Source organism: Sceloporus undulatus, chromosome 5, assembly GCF_019175285.1.
Source record: "Sceloporus undulatus isolate JIND9_A2432 ecotype Alabama chromosome 5, SceUnd_v1.1, whole genome shotgun sequence".
Classification (NCBI taxonomy): domain Eukaryota; kingdom Metazoa; phylum Chordata; class Lepidosauria; order Squamata; family Phrynosomatidae; genus Sceloporus; species Sceloporus undulatus.
Genome location: NC_056526.1, coordinates 144102812 through 144125631, shown reverse-complemented (window position 1 = coordinate 144125631; position 22820 = coordinate 144102812). Strand labels below are relative to the sequence as shown.

At 37.3% G+C, this 22820-nt stretch overlaps 1 protein-coding gene across 6 annotated transcripts in view; it reads left to right on the top strand.

Annotated features, from left to right (window-relative positions):
• The window catches only part of TMEM131L (transmembrane 131 like), an 86427-nt gene that overhangs the window by 44441 nt on the left and 19166 nt on the right, over nucleotides 1–22820 (top strand). For 5 of the 6 annotated variants that reach the window (XM_042468394.1, XM_042468392.1, XM_042468390.1 and 2 more), the window contains 12 exons: nucleotides 1100–1253; nucleotides 1361–1419; nucleotides 4932–5040; nucleotides 6041–6146; nucleotides 7502–7655; nucleotides 8828–8998; nucleotides 9608–9677; nucleotides 11299–11416; nucleotides 18274–18412; nucleotides 18705–18814; nucleotides 19457–19532; nucleotides 21208–21350. In XM_042468394.1, coding sequence (XP_042324328.1) covers nucleotides 1100–1253; nucleotides 1361–1419; nucleotides 4932–5040; nucleotides 6041–6146; nucleotides 7502–7655; nucleotides 8828–8998; nucleotides 9608–9677; nucleotides 11299–11416; nucleotides 18274–18412; nucleotides 18705–18814; nucleotides 19457–19532; nucleotides 21208–21350 — 1409 coding nt within the window. The remainder of the gene's footprint in view (nucleotides 1–1099; nucleotides 1254–1360; nucleotides 1420–4931; nucleotides 5041–6040; nucleotides 6147–7501; nucleotides 7656–8827; nucleotides 8999–9607; nucleotides 9678–11298; nucleotides 11417–18273; nucleotides 18413–18704; nucleotides 18815–19456; nucleotides 19533–21207; nucleotides 21351–22820) is intronic. The other variant, XM_042468389.1, reaches the window with a different exon arrangement.

Sequence of the window (22820 nt, the reverse complement as noted above, 5' to 3'; positions counted from 1 at the left end):
CCAGCCATTCACAGCTTCAGCTAAGTTAATTGAGCAAACTTCATCTATGGACTGGAAGTAGCATTGACCCATTATTCTGTGGCCAAGGCTGACTTCAGGGCTAATTTTTTGACACAAGCTTGTGTAATAATTTTAGGTTTAATTATCCCAACATACATGCCAGAAAACAGGTTAATGTACTACAGTTGAATGTCGTGGTGAGATAACACTGCCATATTATTAGCTTTTTAAAGTTGCATTTCTTCCTTTCTATGGCTTTGCTGCTGTGATGGAGAAGTCTGAATGGTACATTCTATATTGAGGGAGTGCCAACATGGTGTAGTGATTTGATCATTGTACTAGGACTCTGGAGAACAGGGCTCAAATCCCTGCTAGGCCATGGAAACCCATTATGTGACCTTGGACAAGTCACACTCTCTCAGCCTCAGAGGAAGGCAAAGGCAACCCTCCTCTGAAAAAATTTTGCCAGGAAAACACTGCACTAGTGTTGCCATAAATTGGAAACAAATTGAAGGCATGCAACAACAGCAGTATTGAGTTCTGTGCAAAGTGAAGTCTTATTCATATTGACTATTGAAATCTGGCTGGTTTCATGCTGTGAGTTACAGGCCATTAATACAGTTTCACTTAGTTTTTGCAGGCACTCAAAATACGACCAGACAGGTAGTGTTGGCTGCCATCAGCACTATAGTCCTGGCTGAAGCTTGGACCAGTTGTTTATTTAGACTTCAGTTCTTAAAAAAACCCCATCCAGCATGACCAAGCTGGTTACAATCTCTCACATACCCTTACATATATTTTTTGTATGTATTATGTGTAAATCTCTTGTTTGTTTGTGCAAATGGAGTATTTTCAGTGCAGAATGAATTGGAATAGTACTTCAAGGCTACTTATCCTATAGAGGTATACTATTTATCATCACTGCTGGAAAGATATTTCCTAACCTAGTGAAAGCCAGATGAAAATCTGAACAGATCATCTCCTTTTCATTAGCAGGGACCTTCATGGTGGTCATTATCAGCAATTAGTGACAAGTCTAAATAACGCATTCTGATTGTTCTGTGATCAATGTTCTGTGATCAATGTTATTTTACACTAGAATTGCTGCTTCGCTTCTGATGGACTGCTGCTACTAGAAATAAGCTTGATGATCAGAATTGAAAATATGCAGCATGAATTTGTGGACCTTCGGCAGTACTTACTGGAAAATCTTTTTGTAGTTTACGTAGCAGTGGACAAAACACAGACCTCAGGTAGGTCGATGATGATGATGATAGTGATTATGATGATGATGATAATGATGATGATGTATTCATTAACACACAAGCACTGACCTTTCAATTTGACTGTTTTGTAACAGATGATTCCCCAGTAACCTTGTATGTGTTACATTCAGGGAACAACCTCCTGTATCTGCAGGTAATTATTATTTTAGCTTTTACATGTGCATATGATTATTTGTTTTTTAAATAGTATGTTAGTGAGCATTTATAACTTTCTAGGAAAAAATATAGTTGGATGAAATAATTCCTTTGGGCGAAGGCAGTTAAATTGGGACTTGCTGTTCTAAAGGAGATTGCCTTACTAGTCTGTTTCAGCACAAAAAAGGAAAGCAGAGGGGGAGACGGAATCTAGCAGAAGCTTTGAGACTCACTGATTTATTTTAGCATGAGCTTTACTTGATTTCAGTCTACTTGTTCAAATTAATGTCATAGGCATTTAAGCAAGGGGTAGAATCAGAGGTTGATGGGATACAGAATCATGCAAAAGGTGACACTGGCCATAAACATTCAGAGTTGTGTAGGGTCTTCTAGTCTTGAAGTGTGAAGGCAATAAATTCTGCTTACCCGAAAGTCAGTTTTCTTGCAGTAGGAAATATTTCTCAGAAGAATTCTTTAACTACATGTGTAACTATGATTAAAACCCTTATATTTATATATGTAGTATGCCAATAAACCATTGTCTCTGTTGAAACCTCTGCTAAAGGATTAAAATTTCTCAATATATCCCAATTCAGCTGTTTCCCTTTCTTTTCTTCTGATTTTTTTTTGTTCCAGAATAGCTAATTGCAGGTCAGAAAATGAATGTCCAGTTTATGTATTTGTGTTAGTAAATAGGTACCTAATCTAGTTATTGGGATCTGTCCATATAGATTTAGTTATGTACATCCAAGTCTCAGAATAATTTGTGTAGTTCTTTCTCGTATTCATCAGTGGGATGTATATCTAAAATATGGTGATGGACATCAGTATGTTGTATAGCTAAAATATGATAATGGACAATTGTCTTTCAGCTTCTTGTACATAATCCAAGTTGTTCTTCCTTACCACTACCCCTCCTCCTTTTTCTGTTTCTTTGATGACAATACTGCAGTTGTCTCTGAGACAGTGGATAATCATACTCATTTTGTATGATTAAGACTGTGAGGGGGGAAGACTTTGTCTCTTGTATTTTAAATCTTGGCTACAGTGGGAGAAGTATTGTATGTAGAAATTCAGTTCTTTGTCCAAGCTTCAGGAGGGATCTATTTAGAATTTTACTTTCTGTAGTTCTGTAGTTTTTCCCCCTGTGTTGCTGTAATGTCGGCTCTCAAGTTGTGGAGACAAAAAGTAATGTTGTTCCACTGTTCCTGAAATATTCTTTGAGTTCTACACTACAGAAGAAAGCCTCCAGATCACCACAGAACTTGCTGCAATATTCTAGCCAGAAAGATTTACTGTAAGATAGGTATGAGGTAGAAAATGCCCCAATGAAAGGAAGTAATAATCTGAATATCCCACAACTGCAGTATTGAATCATCCAGTTTAAAGTTTGCCATGGCATTTGAAAATATATGCACACGTATGTGGTATAATAGTACAAGCTTGAGTCTCCTTTACTGGGATTCCAAAATCCAAAACACTCCCCAAAATAAAAGTTTTTTATGGGTGGCAGAGACAGTGGCACCATTGCTTTCTGATGGTTTAGTGGGCACAAACTTGGTTTCATGCACAAAATATTTTAAAATATTGTATATAATTACCTTCTGGCTATGTGTGCAAGGTGTATATAAAAATAAATAAATTTTGTTCCATCTCCAAAATATCTCACTATGTATGTATTTTCAAATACAGGTATTCCAAAATCCAAAACACTCTGAAATCCAAAACACTAGTCCCAAGCATTTCAGATAAGGAAGACTGAACCTGTAATGGTACTTCATATACTTCCAAATAGTAAATCCTGTAGTGATATAAAAGCTCTTTATTCTTCCTGGACAGCAAGTTCTGGCAGTGTTCACATCTCTAATGGCAGATGCTACCATTGTGATCACCCATAATTCACTCAGGCTTTTTGTGGTAGCTATTAGAACAAGGTCACAGATGCTCAGGAGGGTGAAGTTATTTGCATTAAGAATGAGAATTTTATTTGTACTATGATATGTATAGACTGATTAGTATAGTAAAATCTCTAAGCACGTTATACAAAAAGTGCGATTAAATCACAGCTAAAAATCATATAAATAGAATATTAAGAAATTAAATTACAAGAACAGCAAGGTTCTGATTAATTTTACAATCCAGGCAAAGCTTGAAAGGCCTGTCACGAAAGGATACACATGCCAGTCTCAAGGCAAGGCTATTTAGGCTGAGCTTTTAAAAGTTATTGAAAAATCCCATATTTTCTGCTTTCTGGATTACTTGGGAACTCAGTGTGGAAGGGCAATACGACTTAATAACATTTTGTTATTGTGCATCAAGAGGGGGCTTGTATAGTACTGTCCCACTTATTGTATTTTCTTTACATCACCTGATTTTACTGCTTTTTTGAGTTCTGTTGTATCTTTTTATAACATAAAATTTTGGAAAATACAAGAATAATTGGTTACTGGCATTAAAATAAAAAAGCATCTTCTTTTGGCTGATCATCCCTTCCTCTGGACCTATTCGTTCCTTTAGACTGTGTATACCATGGCCATTGAAAATGCTAGGGAGAAGGTCCCAGGGAGATTCCAGTAAGTTAAAGAGGACAGGTGATGAGGAAGAGGCTTTATTTTCAGATTTATTTTCTTTATGTACAGAGACTTTTGTTCTTGGGAATTAGGGGTGAAATACAGAAATGGTAAATATAAGACAGTTGAACAGTCTTGTTTCCATTTTGGTGTGTGTGTGTGTGTGTGTGCATGTGTATAAATATGTGAGCGATCATATTTCTAGTCCTAGTCCTATTTCTAGTCCTAAATTCAAATCTTAAATCAAAATTATCTTCATATGTACTTGCACTATTGAAAATGAACACTGGCTTGTGTTTCTGTGGTCTGTGTAGTATTTAAGTAATCAGACTTAAAAACTCATGATATTTTGTTGTGTTTTTTTAAACACCACCATGTAGCCTATTTGTTCACTCGCTAAACACTCAAGTGAATGTCCAGTTGCTATTTCTGACTAGAGTAGACTGCCTCCACCCCATCAATGGAATTTATATAAGTATTGACTTACTCTTCAGCAGTTGATACAGAGGTCTACACTAGTTGGGAATTGCAAGTGAACATAAGCATTAGTGTTTCTAGTGATGATCGGAGAGAGGAACAGAACATACTGTTGAGTATTTTGTGACTGAATAAATAGATTAAATTATTGTCCTTTTTTAAAAAAGCAAACTTGCCTTTATGTCTGCTGCCTGTGTTTTAAAAATTGAATGGATCACTAAAATACAGGTCAATGTTTTTCTACAATAGTACAAGTACATATAAAGGCTATTTGTAAAATATTTATTGTTATTTCTAGGTAAAGATGGCTTGCTGGAACAACCTGTAGAAGTTTACAATTTAATTTTGTCATGAAGATGAATAATACATAAAATAAATACATTTGTCATGAATAAATAAATTTGTCGTGAAGATGAATACAACAGTAATAGTGTCATAGTAATGTGATGTGATTTTTTTGCAGGACATAAAACACTTGTCACAGGAAGGAACATTTTCTGTGCTATTTGAGCCAATATTGTTGCCATCACTGAACATGAACTTCACAAAAGTTGCTTCTATTTTTTGTAAAGGTATTTGCATATAGACGTACTTGCAAGATGATACTTATAAGATGAGTTGCCTCAGAGTGAATGTGTGTGTGTGGGTGGGGGGGGGGGGGATACAGACAGCCCAAAAGCGGCAACTTAGAGCCACCCCTTTTAGGCTGGATCGGGGCCTGGGCAAACAGATGTCAGGCCCCAGTCCAGCCAGATTTCACCCCCAAAAGAAGCATATAAGATCTGCTCCATTTTGGGGGCAGAAAAAAGCTGCTCCTTCTCTTGAAGAGTTGGCTTTTCCCTTGAAAAAGCTGCCTCTAGGAAAAGTGGTTCTAGGCGCCACATCCCCAAGCGGGAGAGAAGCCGGCTGGAGTGTAATTGCTGGTCTGGCTTCTATCCCACTTGGGTACATGGTGCATCTAAAAGCCATGCCACACCACAAAGCCAGCCCCAAGCGGGCTCAAACAAGCTGTCTGTTCAGCCCCAGTACGATATGTAACTGAAGAATTGTGCACATTTTCATTAATGCTTCTGACAAATGTGGGGTGGAGGATAGGAACAAATACCCTGTAGCAAAATACTTAATGGACTTACTATTTATTTAAATAAACAGTGTTGCTATTTGTTTAAGCAATTTTAGGCCATTTTTCCAGACAAGGTTTTCTAATAATGAACTTAAAAATGAAGACCACAAAACTGAAGGAATATAGACATATTAAAGCTTATAATAATGGCAAAAATAAGGAACAACATTTTAAAACAAAACATCCAACATGAAATAAATCTCATAAACCATAGTAATAAAGCAAATAAGTAAGTAAATAAATAAATAAAATTTAAAAAGAGTCTGGTGATATTGAAAAGATTAGTTTCATTTCGTGTAAACTTTTCTGAAAACACCCCTCTGTTCTCAGTAATAAAACATAAAGTGAGCCATAGAAGTACAGTGTGAATTTTTCTTGGCAACTGTTAGAATCTTCACATTATATCTTTAATATATGTTGAAATAAGATGCCATTTTTTCTTGAATCAGGTACATTGTGTAGGCATGGAAGTAGTCATGACACTTATGAGAAGACAAATCTGTTGGATGGTACATCATTGCCAAAGGCATGTCTATCCCATCCAGTGGTGGAAGGGTGAGTTTTCTTTATGCTTAAAATTATTACATAAAGATGTAGTTATACAATTATGTAGAAATGAATTGTGTAGTTTAGCTAGTATCTGTGATTACTAGAAAATAGGAATGTTAGGGGATCTTCTCTTTTTATGTGTGAGAATTTTAATGTTTGCAATATTGAAAGTACAATTTATTTTGACAATAATTACAAATGGAATTTACTTTTTTAAAATAAAATGTTTTCTTTTCTTACAAGTGAACAAGAACTGTAAGAAACACATGAACTATAGGGAGCTTCTGTGGTTTTGCCAATTGATGAAGAGAGTTAAAACAATAAGAAGAAAGCATTAGCAAAACCAACAAAACTATTTTGCTTGGTCTAATATTCCATAGTGTCAAGCAGGTACAGTGTGCCCTTGCCTTATGCAGGGGATCCGTTCTGGACCCACTCGTGTAAGACAAATTTCACGTATGCTCGAGCTCCATTGAAAATAATCAGGCTCATGCATGTGGCGATGTGCGGCATGCGCACCATGGGTACGCATGCCATTTCCTGGTTGTCGCCTAGCTTTCAGCATAAGTTGAAAGCCGTGTACAGTGCACCCACGTATGACATGGGTGCACTGTATAAAGTATTCATTCCCATTAAGAGAAAAAGAAAACAAAGGCAGGAATTGTAATGTAGACCCGAAACAGACAGGCCCAAAAGAGCAGTCCACCCGATTGTGGCATGGCTATGGCAACTGCATGTATCCAACCCCCAATCCAGACCACTATCATGGTCCTGAACTGGGCTGCCAGAAGGAGGGGATCCTATTCGCTCCTTCTTTGCCTGGTTCTTCATGGATGGCATGTTGTCATTGCAGCTTCCCACCGTTTTCAGGATGTGTGTCATCTGAATGCTACAACCCAAATACAGCTGGAATCCGCATCATTTGGCCCATGTGTTTTAAGCTGTAGTTTCATACAAAAGTCTTCCTGTTCCATAGCATTTGGAAATGTTTTTGGAGGTATAAATATGGGAACATCTTATCTTAAACATTTTATTTATTAATCTAAAAGAAAACATTATATAGTTCATTCTCTCCTCCCACTCCATTTTTCCAGGAAAGAAGCTTTGGGGAAAAAATGGGGGGAAACCAGTTTTCTTCTAAATTTTTCCAGTTTGCCCTCGTATCTCTAGCCACAGACTACTCAGAGCTTATGCACATGTAGAGAGATATGTGGTCATGGAACCAAACTGCAGTAGAATCTTGTAGTGTCAAATCTAGTGATGATATCTAGATTGCAGTATTACCTTTGGCGCAGGGGAAATTAACCATTTGTTGGAGGCCACTGTCAGAATCAGTTTAATGTTCCTTTCTCTGTCTGTAGGTATCTTGGTATCGATTCATTTGCGACAGTATTCCACACAGAGCCACATCACAGTATTTCAAATTCTTGGTCCATATGGTTTACAAACAGTTTTGATTTTAGCATAATTCTAAATGATGTTTATGTTTCAAGAGAAACTGAGGATATTCTAAAAGTGAGTTTTTATTTTCGGTGTTATGCATTTTTCCTTACAAAAATGATAGCTTTTTATTTTTATACATTAGGATTTGCATATTCTGTACTAAAAATAAATGATGCACCTATAAATAAAAGTTTAATTTTGTGCCCAGTATAAACTGTATTTGAATGAATCTGCGTGTTCTTCATAAATACTTTGATTTGTGCTAGTTTTGTGAGATGAAGATTATAATTCAGAGTACTAAAGCCCAATGTAGACCATAGAAAGGACTGCTTTTCTTTCCCCTTCCTATTGTAGCTTAACAACTTTTGCTCATACATTTATTTGCTCATTATTCCTTATGGGTACTCATCAGGATGCTGAATTCTGCACTCATTCCCAATTTTGATTTTAGCTCTATACTATATGACATTTATGTTTCAAGCGTAGTAAGAGCATTGAAGAATTTAGACATCTGATCTTATAACTGAATAGAAAGAGGTGTTTATGTAGTCCCTCCCCAGTAATGTACCATTAGATATGTTCAGCACTCAGTAATTGATGGACAGAATCTTATCAGTGTCTACTAAGGATATTTCTAGAACTTCCTTTTGCAAGATGTTTAGTTGCTACCACAACAGCTGCCAGACAGTGCCCAGGCACAGCTCTAACCCCTGACTGAAATCACCTATTGGCCACAAGAATGTTCTTTCATGCTGGCTGTTCTTGTCTTTCCTGTCCAGCTTCTAGAAGTCCACATAAGTATGCTGGTAGACCTTTATGATCTATCAACTTCATGTAGGATCTTGGAGGCTATTGATGAGAGAAGGAAAGTCTGCAGTGTTTTGTCATTGTGTGCCTTCACATCATTTCTAAATTATGGTGACCCTGTTATGAAGCTGAGAGTGTGTGAATTGCCCAAGGTCACACAGTAGGTTTCCATGACCAAGTGGGAATTAAACTTGGATCTCCAGATGTCCTAGTGCAACAATCAAGCCAGTACTCTTATGTTCAGAATATCAGGAAATGGTGTGATTCAATAGCTCATCTTTATCTTTTTGTAATGCTTAGGAGTTTTTTGGGGTTTTTTTTTATTTATAGCCTTTAATATGTTGTGGCAGTGGTAGAAAAAGATGTGAAGCAGAATAATATTTTTGCATATGCTTGCTTTATGTGCAGTCAGATTTCATCTGATTTTTCTCCATTAGGTTTTGAACTTCACGGATCCTTTGCCTCTACCTCCAGGCTGTTGGAATGTATTTTCCTTGAAACTTCACATCCAAGAATCTGTAACAAGCTTATTTTCCAAAGTTTTTGTGACCACAAATATTGGAGTGATATTTGAGATACCATTACAAATTTATTCTGTTTTGTCCCAGGTACTATATTGATCTGAAATGCTCCATATATGTATTACTTACTCAGTAACAGCATTTCTAATGTAGTATTATCTTTTCTACTAATATTATCTTTTATGAAGGTTATCTGTTGATATATCTGTTTCTACCATATTGAATGGTAGAAAAACTGCTTCTGGTCTAATTAACTACTAATCTGAGCAGGTTTACTGAAGCACTGAATCTTCCTTTCAAAGTTATGTTGTGTTTTCCCCCCATTCTGAATAGGGTACAAAGATAAACTTGGAATGCTCTGAATTGCTGTTTTTCATATTATTAAGTGGCAGAATATAAAGCATTAGTGCACAAATAATCTGTCATCCACACCTATTTTTCTGCAATGGCAATTCTGTGGTTTGTAAGAAACAGCCAAAAGTGCAAGCATTTTCTCATAATCCTAATCTAGTCTACAGTGGATTGCAGTTGGTGTGTTCTTTCTCATTGTTTTTCTTAAATTATTCAGGGCAATGAGGAATGGAAATTACAGCAGGTTGTAGAGGTGTTATTGATATATATGCTTATTATTATCATTATTACTGAAATGAAAATGTGCAATGCTGATTTAACATGGTTTTGATTAATGTTTTTCAGCAGGGAGTGGTTCGGTTTGAAGCCATAGCACATCATGATATTTATTGTTCCTTGAGAATGTCAGACACAGGTAAATAGAGGAAAATGTGTGTTATTATCTTTTTCTAGTGCTAATGCTTTAAATACAAGGACTGGGAGAATATTAGATTTAGTAAACTTAACTTTTATGAACAACAGCTTATTCAGCAAACTTGTATCTATGCTGTATTTAACATTTTATAGTATAGAACAGAGTGACCATGTTTTCTTCCCACTAGTAGTAGTACTAATAACAGTAATGTTATTGTTCTTTATTTGATAATACTGTAACTTTATTTCATTTTATTTATGTCCCACCTTTTTCCTAGCCATGATTTTAAAAATTTGAAACAGACAGCTAAACGTTCACATTATACGAAAGTAAAAAAATCGTATTTGTTGGTTTGCTTATAGTATTTATACCATGCCCTTCAGCCAAAAAACCTCCCAGAGTGGCTCACAGATAGTTAATTTGGCAATTCCCTCTCCTCAGATTGACAATCTAAAAAAAATTAAACTATCAGTAGAACTAAAAGCAATGGGAAAACATACCCATTATAAGAACAATAAATGTAGCACATTGTTAAAGTCCCCTTTCTCATGAGGCATGGGTCCTTCCCTGCCTACAGAAGACCAGAAAGGAGGGTGACAATCTTGCCTCTCTAGGAGAGGAATTCCAGAGTCTGGTGGCAGCCACCAAGAAGACAGTTTCCCATGTTCCCACCAGATGTACCTATGAGAGCTGTGGGACAGAGAGAAGGCCATCCCTTGAAGATCACAAAACAGTAATAGGCTCACATGGGAAAATATGGTCCTAGAATAATAGAATCATAAATTTGGAAGAGATCACAAGGGCTATCCATGCAGGAACACAGAACCAAAGCACCCCAACAGATGGCCATCCACCCTCTCTTAAAAACCTCTCAAGAAGGAGACTCCACCACACCTTGAGAAAGTGTGTTCCACTGTCAAACAGCTCTTACTGTCAAAAGATCTTCCTAATGTTGAAGTCCTACAAATATCCTATGCGGTGCATAAAACACAATTTTGAAACCTCTCAACCTGCTTTAGGAAAAAATAAAGGTGAGAGGAGAAAAAGGAACAGCCAGATTCTTACTTATTTTTAGACCACTCTTATTCTACAAGGAAACAAGGAGTGTATGTTTGGGAGACTGTCAGGGATACTAAGTCAGAAATGCAACTATTAAGAAAGAGCATCAAGGAGCCTATTTTAACAGTCAAAGGGTGCACCTACACTGTAGAAATAATGCAGTTTGATATCACTTTAAATGCTGTAGCTCCATCCTGTGAAATCCTGGGATTTGTAGTGTTACAAAGTTTTTAGTCTTTGCTTCCAAAGAGTGGTGATGTTGCCTCACAAAGTTACAAATCCCAGGATTCTGTAGGATGAAGCCTTGGCAATTAAAGTGGTGTCAAACTGTATTATTTCTACATGGTATATGCACTCTTAGAAGGTGCATCCGTGCATCAACAACATAGTTCTTGGTTAGCCCCAACTGTTGTTTTTATAGACTGATCAGCCTCGTTTGAACTTGTTTTCATGTTGTTTTCGTGAAACTGAATTTTTGAATTGATGGAAGTAACATCCAGAGAGAATTCACAGAAAAAAATAATATGGATTTCAATAAAATAGAACATTATTATCATTTTAGCAAACCTTCTTTGGGAAAAGAGCCTTTCTCTGGACAGTTCTACATGGAATGTGGATTCTGATCTTTCACATGAACTCCATGAAAAATGGCAAAAAATTAAGGACAGTGAAATTTGCAGGTTTGTATAAAAAGGTTTATGTTCATAATTTTGGCAGCAGTGGTGATGTTTTGTCTGTAGTAGGAGCTGTAGTTTTGTCTGTCTTTGGAGATCTTCAGTGAATGACTGTCATGTTTTGCTATTGTACAAAAAGAGGAGAAGGAAAAAAACTTCTTATCCTATTTCTTCTATAATGTCAATTTTATACATTTTGTCATATTTCCCTTACTCATCTTTTTCCCCTAAATGAAATAACACCAAAGATTTTAACTTTTCTTTTTATGTGAGGTGCTTCATCCTCTTCTTCAAACTGAAGAAGGCCTTCACTGCATCTTTTCTAGCTGTAGTGTGGTGACTAGAAGTGTACCAAACATAATCCAAATGTGACTGCAATATAGATTTATATACGGGCAGTTGACAGTCACTCTGATTCACCCACGGAATGGGCCTTTTTCATAGCATCTACTCTATATTTTAATCAATCCATACTAAACTTAAGATCTTTCTTGTTCAATCACCACCACTTCAGACACCAGTTTATATGTTAGTCTGGGATACTTTGCTCCAATACCTACCATTCGTGCAGACTGATCTGCATTTGTCTTTGTAATAGCCATTCCCCCATTTGTAGAGATCTAACAATTTGCTTTAATTTAAATCTTTCTAAATAATTTGATATCCTCAAACTTGGTCACCTTGTTCCTGCTCACTTCTAACTCTAGATCATTTATGGGCAAGTTGAAAAGCACCAGTCTTAAAATTCTTGGTCTTGGCCTGAACTCATGGTGGTAGAATTCAAAGACATAATCATGTTAGTCTGGAAAATGAGTATACAAAGCATTTCCATATGCATATTCCAACCATTAGGTTTTCATATGCAAAGGGATCTTGTAGCACCTTTGAGGCTAACTGAAAGAAAGAAGCTGCTATTCTTGTGTGAGTTCTGACACACCATTACTTCACCTTTGGTAATAATGTATACCTTCAAGTTAATGGTACTGTCATGGGCATGCACATGGTACCATAGTATGCCAACATAATGGCTGATCTAGGACTCCTGCATTCAGAAACCATTGCTCTACCTGAAGTACATAGATAATCAATTTCATAATTTGGACTCATGGAGAAGACTCACTCAGGACATTCCACCAGAGTTTCAGGAACTTTCACCCTACCATCAATCTTATCCTGGGATTATCAACAGAATAAATTCATTTTTGGATACCATGGTACAACTACAATACTGACATCTAAGGACCACACTATATTGCAAGCCCACTGACTGCTACATATACTTACATGCCTCTAGTTTCCAACCTGAACACACTACCAGATCCATGGTCTACAGCCAAGCCCTCTGCTACAGCTCACCCACAAAAAATGACAGAACCCCATTAGTAGTCACACAGAACTCCCAATTGAGACCACTCAGACATATCATCAATAAATTACAACCCATTCTAGACAATAATACTACAGTACCTTCTCAAGGAGTCTTTGTGGCAGGCTTTTATTCATCTAGAGACAGCCTCCAAACCTCAGTTACTTATCTACAAGAGGATACAAAACACAATGTAGAGACTGATACAAAAATGCACAATCAAACACAAACTATTAGAGGCCTCTGACTAAACAGTAACAAACCACAATTACAAGTGTATCATGTAAATAAAAATTACCTAATTCAGCTGTGTATAGCTGTTTATATGCACATGTGACAGAAAAACTTACATAACAGCTCAGTTCAATATATATATGGACATTTCTGTGGCACTTCTTAAACATGAGGATTTGGGGGTATACAGTCTTAATACTGTAGTTCCTTGTGGCTTAAATGACAGATGGATTTGGCTTGTTTTTATAGGTTGCAGCACTTACTGATTCTGATGTATTTATCTGTGGCCATTTTAAATAAGTTTAAAGTGTTAGTTGAGGTTAAATTACCTTCTGTGTTAAGAATTGTTTTCTACCAGTGCCTCTGTTATTACAGGTGTTTTACGTTCAATCACATCATTATTTAGTCAAATGCAAGTCAATGTGTAACATACCATCTTGTTTGTAAGAGTTTTGTGTCAGCAAGCTATAGGCATCATAATTAGTGCTTTGTACATTGCTGTTGCGATTGTAAATATCGGTTTCATTTTAATTGCTTGTTCATTCTAGTGTTCATATTATATTAGCTTTATTTTGTTTGTTATATAGTGGGCTAAACAGCTGAAGAAGCTTATCTTTGGCAGAATGGAAAGAAAGCCACCCAGAATACACTATCCTGAGGCCTGCTACTATAATCAGCTCTCCACATTCATGGGTTTAACATTCATGGCTTTTGTTATTTGTGAATGTTAAACCTGGCAAACGTCTCTAGGATGGAGGGGTGGAGGAAAGGAGCACTCCAGTCCTAGCACCTTGGAGGCATTTCCAGAACAGGAGGGGCCAGAGGAACAGAGCACTCCCGTTTCCCATGCCCCTCTCACCCTGGAAATGGCTGCCTTGTTGGGGGGGGGAGTTTATGTGTGTTTTTTCTGCATTCACGGGGGTCTTTGTCCCCTAACCCTTGCAAATGTGGAGGGCTGACTATATTTTATTTTCAACAACTGTAAAGTATTCCTTCCTGCTGTTTGCTACTATTATATTATAATGGGATTCCTTCCCGCTGTTTGCTACTAAGCCATATTGTAAGGAAGTATACCAAGGAAAATAAGAAACATGTCAATGCTGCTTTCATTGATCTTACAGCTGCTTTAGAGTCTATTAACAGAAATAGATTATGGGAAAAGCTACACAGCTTAGGGACTGATATCAGGATTTTAAGATTGATACGGGAACTATATAGCCATACAGAAATGAGGGTTAGAGTCGGTTTAAATGGCTCCCTGACAGAAGCCTTAAGAACAACCTGAGGAGCGAAACAGGGATGCCTTCTGGCACCTACTCTCTTTAACATCTGTATGAATGATATGGTATCATTCTTATCTTTGGCTGATTCTCCCTTCCCAGTTATCAGGAACAGAAAGATCTTTATTCTGATGTATGCACATGATTTAGTGCTCATTTCCCTATCTTGTTTAGGTCTCAAAAATCTATTGAATGCTTTCAGTGACTATTGTCATCAAGAACACTTGTCAGTAAAGTACTCCAAAACCAAGGTAATGGTATTTGGCAGAAACTCTCCAAAGCACAAATGGATCTTAGACCAACATAACATAGAACAAACCCAACTATTCAGATACCTGGGCATCGTTTTCAGTAAGTCTCTTTCTTGGAAAAACCATAGGGAGGCAGTAAAACTGAAAACTGACAAAACAGTGAGAGCGTTGCTGAAATTCTGTTACAACCAGGGCAGCCAGTTGATTGAACCTGCCTTAAAAATTTTCAGCAGCAAAGTTATTGCCCAGATGCTTTATGGTACAGAAATATGAGAATCAGATATCAACATATTACAAAACAAATTTCTCCGAAAGCTCTGCACTTTACCAAATGGAACTCCTGCACCTTTTTTGCACACTGAATTTGGCTACCCCTCAGTTAAACAAGAATAGATTTTACACAGATAAGATATTTTAAACATATTGCTACCTTATCAACTAATCATATTCCAGCATTGTGTTACTTGGAAATGTCCAACAGCCAGTTCTGGAAATCAAGTTTTTAGACTCTTTTACAAAAATATAACTTTTCTGAGTTGAACACTGCTATTGGCATGGATAAGAAGCAATTAAGAGAATTCCTTTTTTGGACTGATTCAAGAAGAGATCTGCAGTCAGTTAGGACCTCACAATTTTCCTTTTGGTTCTCCTTTTTGTAGTCTGAACATTTCAGAACCAGATATTTGACAAAACTTAAGTCGCCTACTTTAAGAATTGCCTTCACTGAGCTACGACTTCAAGTAATGCCTACTGCTGTTCTAGACGGACACTACAACAAAGTGCTTTTTGAGAACAGACTATGCATCTGCAGTCAGTGTCAAGTGGAGGATATTGTTCACTACTTGTTAATTTGTCCATTGTACAGCGACCCTAGAAATTTTTAACACCCTTGCTGACAAACAAAAGTGGGAGCTCTACTGTTGATTTGGTCCAATTCCTTCTCAGCAATACCAATGACTATGGCGGGGTACATACCTCCGCTTTGCGGCGCTCTGCCGCCGCCAGTAGGTCCGCGGGGGAGCCGGAGCCTTCACACGGCCCGACTCCCGCGCGGACCGAAAAAGAAGCTCCAAAATGGAGCTTCTTTTTCCGTCGCGTTTGCGACGTAGTGAGGCGCCAGGGGCGCACTCGCTACGTCACAAGCGACGCGACGTGTACAGACGCTCAGCGTCCGATACGCAAAGATGGCGCCAGCCATGTAGAAGGGCCAGCGCCATCTTGTACGGACGGAGTCCGTACTAGGCCCAGGGGCGTCTATAAGAGACGCCCCTTTTTAAAAATGGGACGTCCTCCGGACGTCCCAAATGGCGGTGCAGAAAGCACCTATGTAACACATAGAGTGGCTCTTTTTGCCATGGCTGCAAAAAAGATTAGAAAGAGAGAGTTAAATAAAATTGCCATAAATTGCCATGGAGACACCATGTATTAGATTTCATGATTATATTATATATGTTTACTAATATCCAGGAAAGATGTCTCTTTTTCCTTTTGTCCTTTTTAACAGTTAACTATTTTAACTGCACATTAAATGTTGGGACATTTTTGTCCTTTGTATTCTGTGCCTTTTGTTTTAAATGTTTTATGCTTTTTGATAAGTTCATTTTGTCATGACCTTTGGCTAGTACGATAAACGTTGATTTGACTATTTTATGTACAGTAATTGTTAAGGATTCCCTTGATAATGCAAGTATTGTGATTAATTGCTGTATATTTACAAAGTTGTTTTTTTCTAAACTATGGTAGCAAGATTATGTGCATTTTTTTCTATTACATAGCATATACACATCTAGTATATACAGTTGAATTAGGTAATTTTTTATTTACATGATACACCTGTAATTGTGGTTCAACACTGGTACAACTAGATGCCCACACATCTATTCAGGAAATGTCATCGCAGGACCTAATGATATTACCCACAATATTAAGGGACTTTCACTTGTTCATCCTCCAGTGTGATTTATGCCGTACTATGTTAGCAGTGCCCTTCATTGCTCTACATTGGGCAAACAGGCCATTCCCTGTGCCCAAAAATAAATGGACATAAATCAGATGCTAGAAATGGAGGTAAACATGCAAGAACTGGTTGCAGAACACTTAAATTTTCCAGGGCATTCAAACTCGAACCTCGGGAACAGTGGTCCTTGAACAAAAGAACTACAAAGGAAGTCTGAAATAAGAAATAGCAAAATTGGAATGTATCCACAGACACCAGTCTATCAGCATTGGGTTGAACAGAGATAATGGATTTCTGGCACACTACACACATTCGAACACTGTTTAACCCCCCATCCTCATGAGGGCACCCTTGACCAGTTCATCACATCTCCTCTCTGGTTCTCACATTACATTCCAATACAGTCCATCCTCGCCTTACGTGGGGGATCCATTCCGGATCCCTCCACGTAAGGTGAATTCCGTCTATGCTCGAACCCCATTGGAAACAATGGGGCTCGTGCGCGGCGGCGCAGGCGCACGCAGGGCGCAACGGGCATGCTGCCCATTCAATTGAATGGGACGTGCCACCCCTTCCGCCCTGTGTGCGCCCCGCGGCTTGAGCGCGTATGCTCAAGGCCGCATATGGCGCGCCCGCGTATGGCGCGGGCGCACTGTACTATTCATGTGGTTATGTATTCTTTAGGCAACATACTTCCTCCTGTTTTTTCTCCCAGTGATCATAATTAAAACTGAATTTGCCACCTCATCTCCATACCCACAAGGTTTTGAATTTTGGTTGACATTCTCATACACAACCAGCTTATATAGGTCTGTTTCTGGATTCCATTCCACCCCATGCATCTGAGGAAGTATGGTCAAATCTACAAAAGTTTATGCTATCTACATCTTTCAGTTAGTCACAGTGGTGCCATTTGATCCCTTTGCAAACTCATGGTGGCTATTTAAAAAGTTTTTCTGGGTAACAGTGAATCATTTGCTATCAGTTGAATCCATTGAATTGTGAGAAAATGGAAGGTATTGTAAGACTTTAGCTGCAATAAAGACTCCTGAAGCACTATATCTTCATGAGCATTTAGAAGACCTGATAATTCAGTGCACATTTTCAGCTATTGTAAAACACTGATAAAATGGAAGTCAGGATATTTAAATACACACACACACACACATCGCTCCACATTTGTGGCTTTGATTATTCATGGATTTTATTAATATGTTCTCTCTAGGAATATCCAGTGCAACTCTGTGGTTAACCAAAAGTCACACTGAAGGCCCTAGAGCAGCCATGTCCAAATTTTGGCGTTTTGGACTTCAGTTCCCAGAAGCCTCAGACACCTTGGCCAATGGTCTGGGATGCTGGGAGCTAAAGTCCAAAACACCTGGAGGGCCAGAGTTTGGACATCACTGACCTAGAGATTCCTAGAGAGAGTGCTGCACTAGACATTTGTAGCTCCTCCAGTGCAATTCAGTGTCTGGCAGATTTTGACCACAGAGTTGCACTGGAGACCTAGGCATTCCTAGAGAGGTGTTATCTCAGGTAAAAACATAGTGGTTTTGTTATTTGCAGTCTTTCAACATTCACAGGGGTCCTGTGTCCCTAACCCCACCGGATGTGGAGGGACAATTGTGTCTCTCTCTGTGTATGTGGAACAGTCTAAAGGTATTTAAAATATTCCAATACAAAAATTAAAGTGTTGGACTCCTGAAGATTTTTTCCTAGTAGGAAAACCATTTGCAATAGGTTTTTAACAATTTCACTTCTTCTTAACTCAACAGGAGAAATCTAGGGGAAGTTATTCAAGCTGCTGATCAAAAGAATCTTGGAGAAGAGTCGTTTGGATTGTCTTTTCCCCACTTGGTTACAGAACTTGGTCTTACACTGAACTTCAGTGCAGCTGCACCTATGAATAGCATGGTGAGGCCATGTTTTGACAGGGTTTTTAGATGAGACCTCCTCCCCCTATTATTCGATAATCTTCATTTTTATTCTTTTTTTAAAAAAGGAAAAATGGAGACTTATATTTCTTGTGAATTAAAAGATAATTCACTTTAAGAGACTTGTGGCTGGTCATATCTGTCAGCTGAAGATTCAGACTGAAATCTGAAATTCTTTTCACCATGTAATCCACCCACAATTTGGAGCTTCTATGGGGGAGGTTAAGTTGTAAAACATGGGGCATTAATGTTGTTGTGTTTGGACTATTTAGGTAAAATACTTTACGCTAAGAAACCCTTCACCCTTCCCAGTGATGTTGCAACTCCTGCCTCTGTCTTTCTATCCTGATCCTCGAGCCCCATTGACTCTTCTCAGCAAATGGTAATGACCATTCAAGAATGTCACTTTTCCTTTATCATAAGGATTGGAGAACATATGTTCTTCAAGATTTAATTAGACTGTAACTCCCATCAGTCTTAGCATACACGCTAATGAATGATGTGAATTGCAGTCCAATAACATCTGGAAAGCCATGTGTGCTCCATCCTGGCTTTAGCTGGGTTATGCATGCATATTTTTTGTGCTGTTAGGAAAATTTTTTTACAGATTTCTATGAATTCCCAACTTCCTGCCACCTTACTCCCCCAGTCAGCTTTAGAGATGTAGCCATGCCAAAAATGAGGTGTAATATCACAGATGCTACCAGCTAGTCAGCTCAGTGTTCAAATGGTGTATTGAGGAAATATCAACAAAGTAATTTATTTGTCCTAAAATGTATTTAAATGTAAAAGTAGGCCTGTCAGCATCTTTGTTTTTAATTAAGATGTACTGCATGACGGACTCTTTCTGTATATGAAAGGTATGTGCAGGAAGTGTATGCTACACAGATTAAAATTTTGCAACAATGCATCTTGAATCAAAATCAGTAATATCAATATGCTTACAAATTGGACTCTAAATCTAATGCATTGCATAAAAAATTAAATGGCTTATAAATTACATTTTTGATCTTGATTTATATAGGTTTGGTGAAAGTGTACAGTCTATTAATTTTACAACTACTGAATTTAGATTGACAGAAGCAACAGCATCTCACAGGGTAAGCTATGTCTTGCATTAACCTCATTGATACTTTTATCTCTGAAAAATAGTGCTTATGAATATTAAATAATAACAGAAATCAGACTTTGGCAGCATATGGGAAATATTTTTGAGCATGAAAGAAGCTGGCAATTTTTGTAGAGCTTGTAACTTTTAGTCTATTTTTTTGGATTGCACAGTTATTAAATTGAAAACACATTTGAAGTGTTCAGAATTACAAATAAATGGATGATTTTTTGGCATAAAGAATTTTTATTTCTTACACACACATTCAGCACTTAATTTTTAAAAATATTTCATTCTCTAGCCCTATCCTTTCTGAAAAGACAAAAATACTGGCACAGCAAAGCATACCTTGGTGGGACTGAACAGGGCTTTATTCTCTCCCTGTGTTGGAAACCTCAGAACAGAGGAGTGCTGGTTCAGCTGTATTTTCAGTGTTCCTATCCACATCATATTGCTGTAAACACCACAAATATTTCTACTTTCATCCTTCTCCAGCTGCTCTAGTGTCCTGGCATGCACATCCTTTCTCTTCTGCAGTATAGAATGGCATGTGCTTGGGGCTGATGAGAAACTGCAATCTTCACCCCAATGTGACCCACATTTTATCTTCCCTTTTCCCCTTTGTACCATTTAGTTCACTCTCCCTCAGCTGTTTGGATATGCTGTCAGCCAGAAACTGGACTTAAATATTCTTTTGACACCTGTTTCAAATTGTGGTGGTATTCTTATTTTGACTAGATATTTTTTGCCTTTTGCTAGAAGTTGTAAAAGTTATAGTTTGTAGAAGTTATATTAACAATATTTTCTAGTTTCTGTATCACTGTAACCATTCTCAAGAATGTGTTGCTCTGGGCATCTTTGTAAGTGTCTAAGACATCATGAGAGATAGATGCATAGATAGATCACACTTTTAGATTACCCAGTAACCAAAATTAACTGGAAAATGGACATTTCATTAAAAACAAGTACAAACAGTGAACAGTGTTAAAGAGAAAATAAACTAAAATAAAAATGGTAGTAAATAATAAAAGCATTGCAGTGTGAAAACCAGCAACATGATAGAAGAGTGTGAAGCATTAAGAAGGACTAGCAGCAATTCATAAAGTACCTAGAAGATTAAAAAAAAAACCCAAAATTTGTTTGACACCAAAAAGATGATAAGGTAGTTCCCAGGTGAATCTCCCATACCTACATGTCACAAAAAGGCATTCCACATTCAGGGCATACACGACAGTATTATCTAAGATTCTGTTCTTATAGACAGAACCTCATAATTTAGATGAGGTTTTTTAATAATATTTTTTGTCATGTTTTCCTCTTCATCTGTATTCTGTTCTGTTCCTTATCTATTTTTATATCTGTTATTTGGAGTTTCAATTGTTGTTGGTTTTCCTACATTAAAAAGGGGAATTATACTTTATTATCAAGCAATGCACTTTCTCTCTTTCTCTCACTTTCTGCCTAGCATACCTCATAGGTAAGTGAGAGAAAGTTATGTTGGAGAAGAACTTTGTCTATCTCCTTGAGCTATTTTGAGTAAGAACAAAATAAAATATGAATTATATTTTTTCTACCATGTCTAAAAGGTTTAGTCTATTACTTCCAGGGTGATAAGTGAAGTATATGTCCAAAGGTAGTGATTGTGTGTTTTTTTAATTGCTTTGCAGGATGAAGTACAAGAGGATCATGATTTTATCAGATCTAGTTCTGAGATGCTTAATTTAAAATTACAGCCTTTGGAAGCTAAGAGAGTTGGTGTAGTTTTCACACCTCTTGATTACAAAAGAGTAACTTCTGTTATATTGGTGAGGTAGGTTTACTTAATTTTTGTAGAAGCAATGAGGCTTGTAAAAGTTCATTTTGAAGCTCATTTCTGAAACTTTTTACAAAATTCACTGTGTATTGTATTGGAAGGAATAGATTGATATCCATGAAATGCTCATAGTAAAATACAAATCAGTCTTTAAAAAGTTGTTAATTCCTTTGTTTTCCCTCTTCCTTTCTCCTTTTTTTCATACAAAATATGAGCTTGCATGTAAATAACTTTTATATATATAAAATGATTTGTCCATGTGGGTTACTGAAAATGCATGAAAATGGAAAAGGCATTTTTTAAAATGAATAAATGTTGTGGTATGGCAGTGTCTTGAGTTACAGAAAATATTTTGTGAGAAAATGAAGAGGTTACTGTCACTATATTAAGAATAAAGAGCATTATAATTCAGAATTTGTTCCTTCAGTTCATTTGTAAGCTTCTCTGAACTCACAAAGTAGAGCAGGTGGTTATTCTCAAAATTGCCAAAATCCCAAAATTTTGTGTTACAGTGACCAGCAGAAGGATCATAATTTTACCTGTATATACTTCATCACTTTCATTTTTTCTGTATTTGCCAGTTTAAATTCTATCTTAATTTGGGTTAACCAGAACTGCTTATTTTTGGTTATCCAAGTGATGGTGTCAGGTGTAACATACGTATGCCAAGAGATTTTGTAGTTTTTGTACACATGGTCTATTTCCTCAGATGCATGGGGTGACCTGGTGCATCTGGGAATGCATCTGAGCATATATACCAGGTCTACAACAGCATATGATACAGTTAACCTTCAGTTAGTCTCAGAAATGGTACAGGATCCCTTTGCATACTGATATTCCCTTTGCACACTGATATAAGGCATCATTTTCAATTTCTCTTGCAGTTGCTCTTAGAATCGTATATCTGGCAAGGAACCCCATACAGGTCATATAATGTTAGGTATATATTTAAGGTCAAGCTACATTTTTAGATTTATGCATAGTTCTTGTCTTTAATAAGGCAAGAAGTTTTAACTCTTTAGGTAAAAAGCTTTAACCCTTTGCTATCCTGTTGCAGTATTGTTGTGTTTTCCCCCTTCCTGTACCTGTACTTTCCATTATCAAAAAGGATCCATTGAAATTAGTGCATCATTACTGAAGGTGCAGATTTCAGATGTGGAAATCTGACTAGATCAGAACAAGGGAATGAGGGAGAGGGTTAAACTCCCCCCCCCCCCGCAAACTAGGGTTTCAGTGCAGATTGGACCCACAGGCTAGCAATTTGTAAACTAACTCACACTCAGAACCAAAACTACTTAGGAAAGATAGCACTTGGGTATTCATTATGGAAGTCAGATTCTCATAGCAAAGCACACTACCAAAGCTAGATGTTACATTATACCAGTGTAGAGGAGAACTGGGAAAGGTTTATTACCCCAGCACATATGCCTGTCTCAGGCCTTAACACACGGGTCAAAAGAAGTGGCT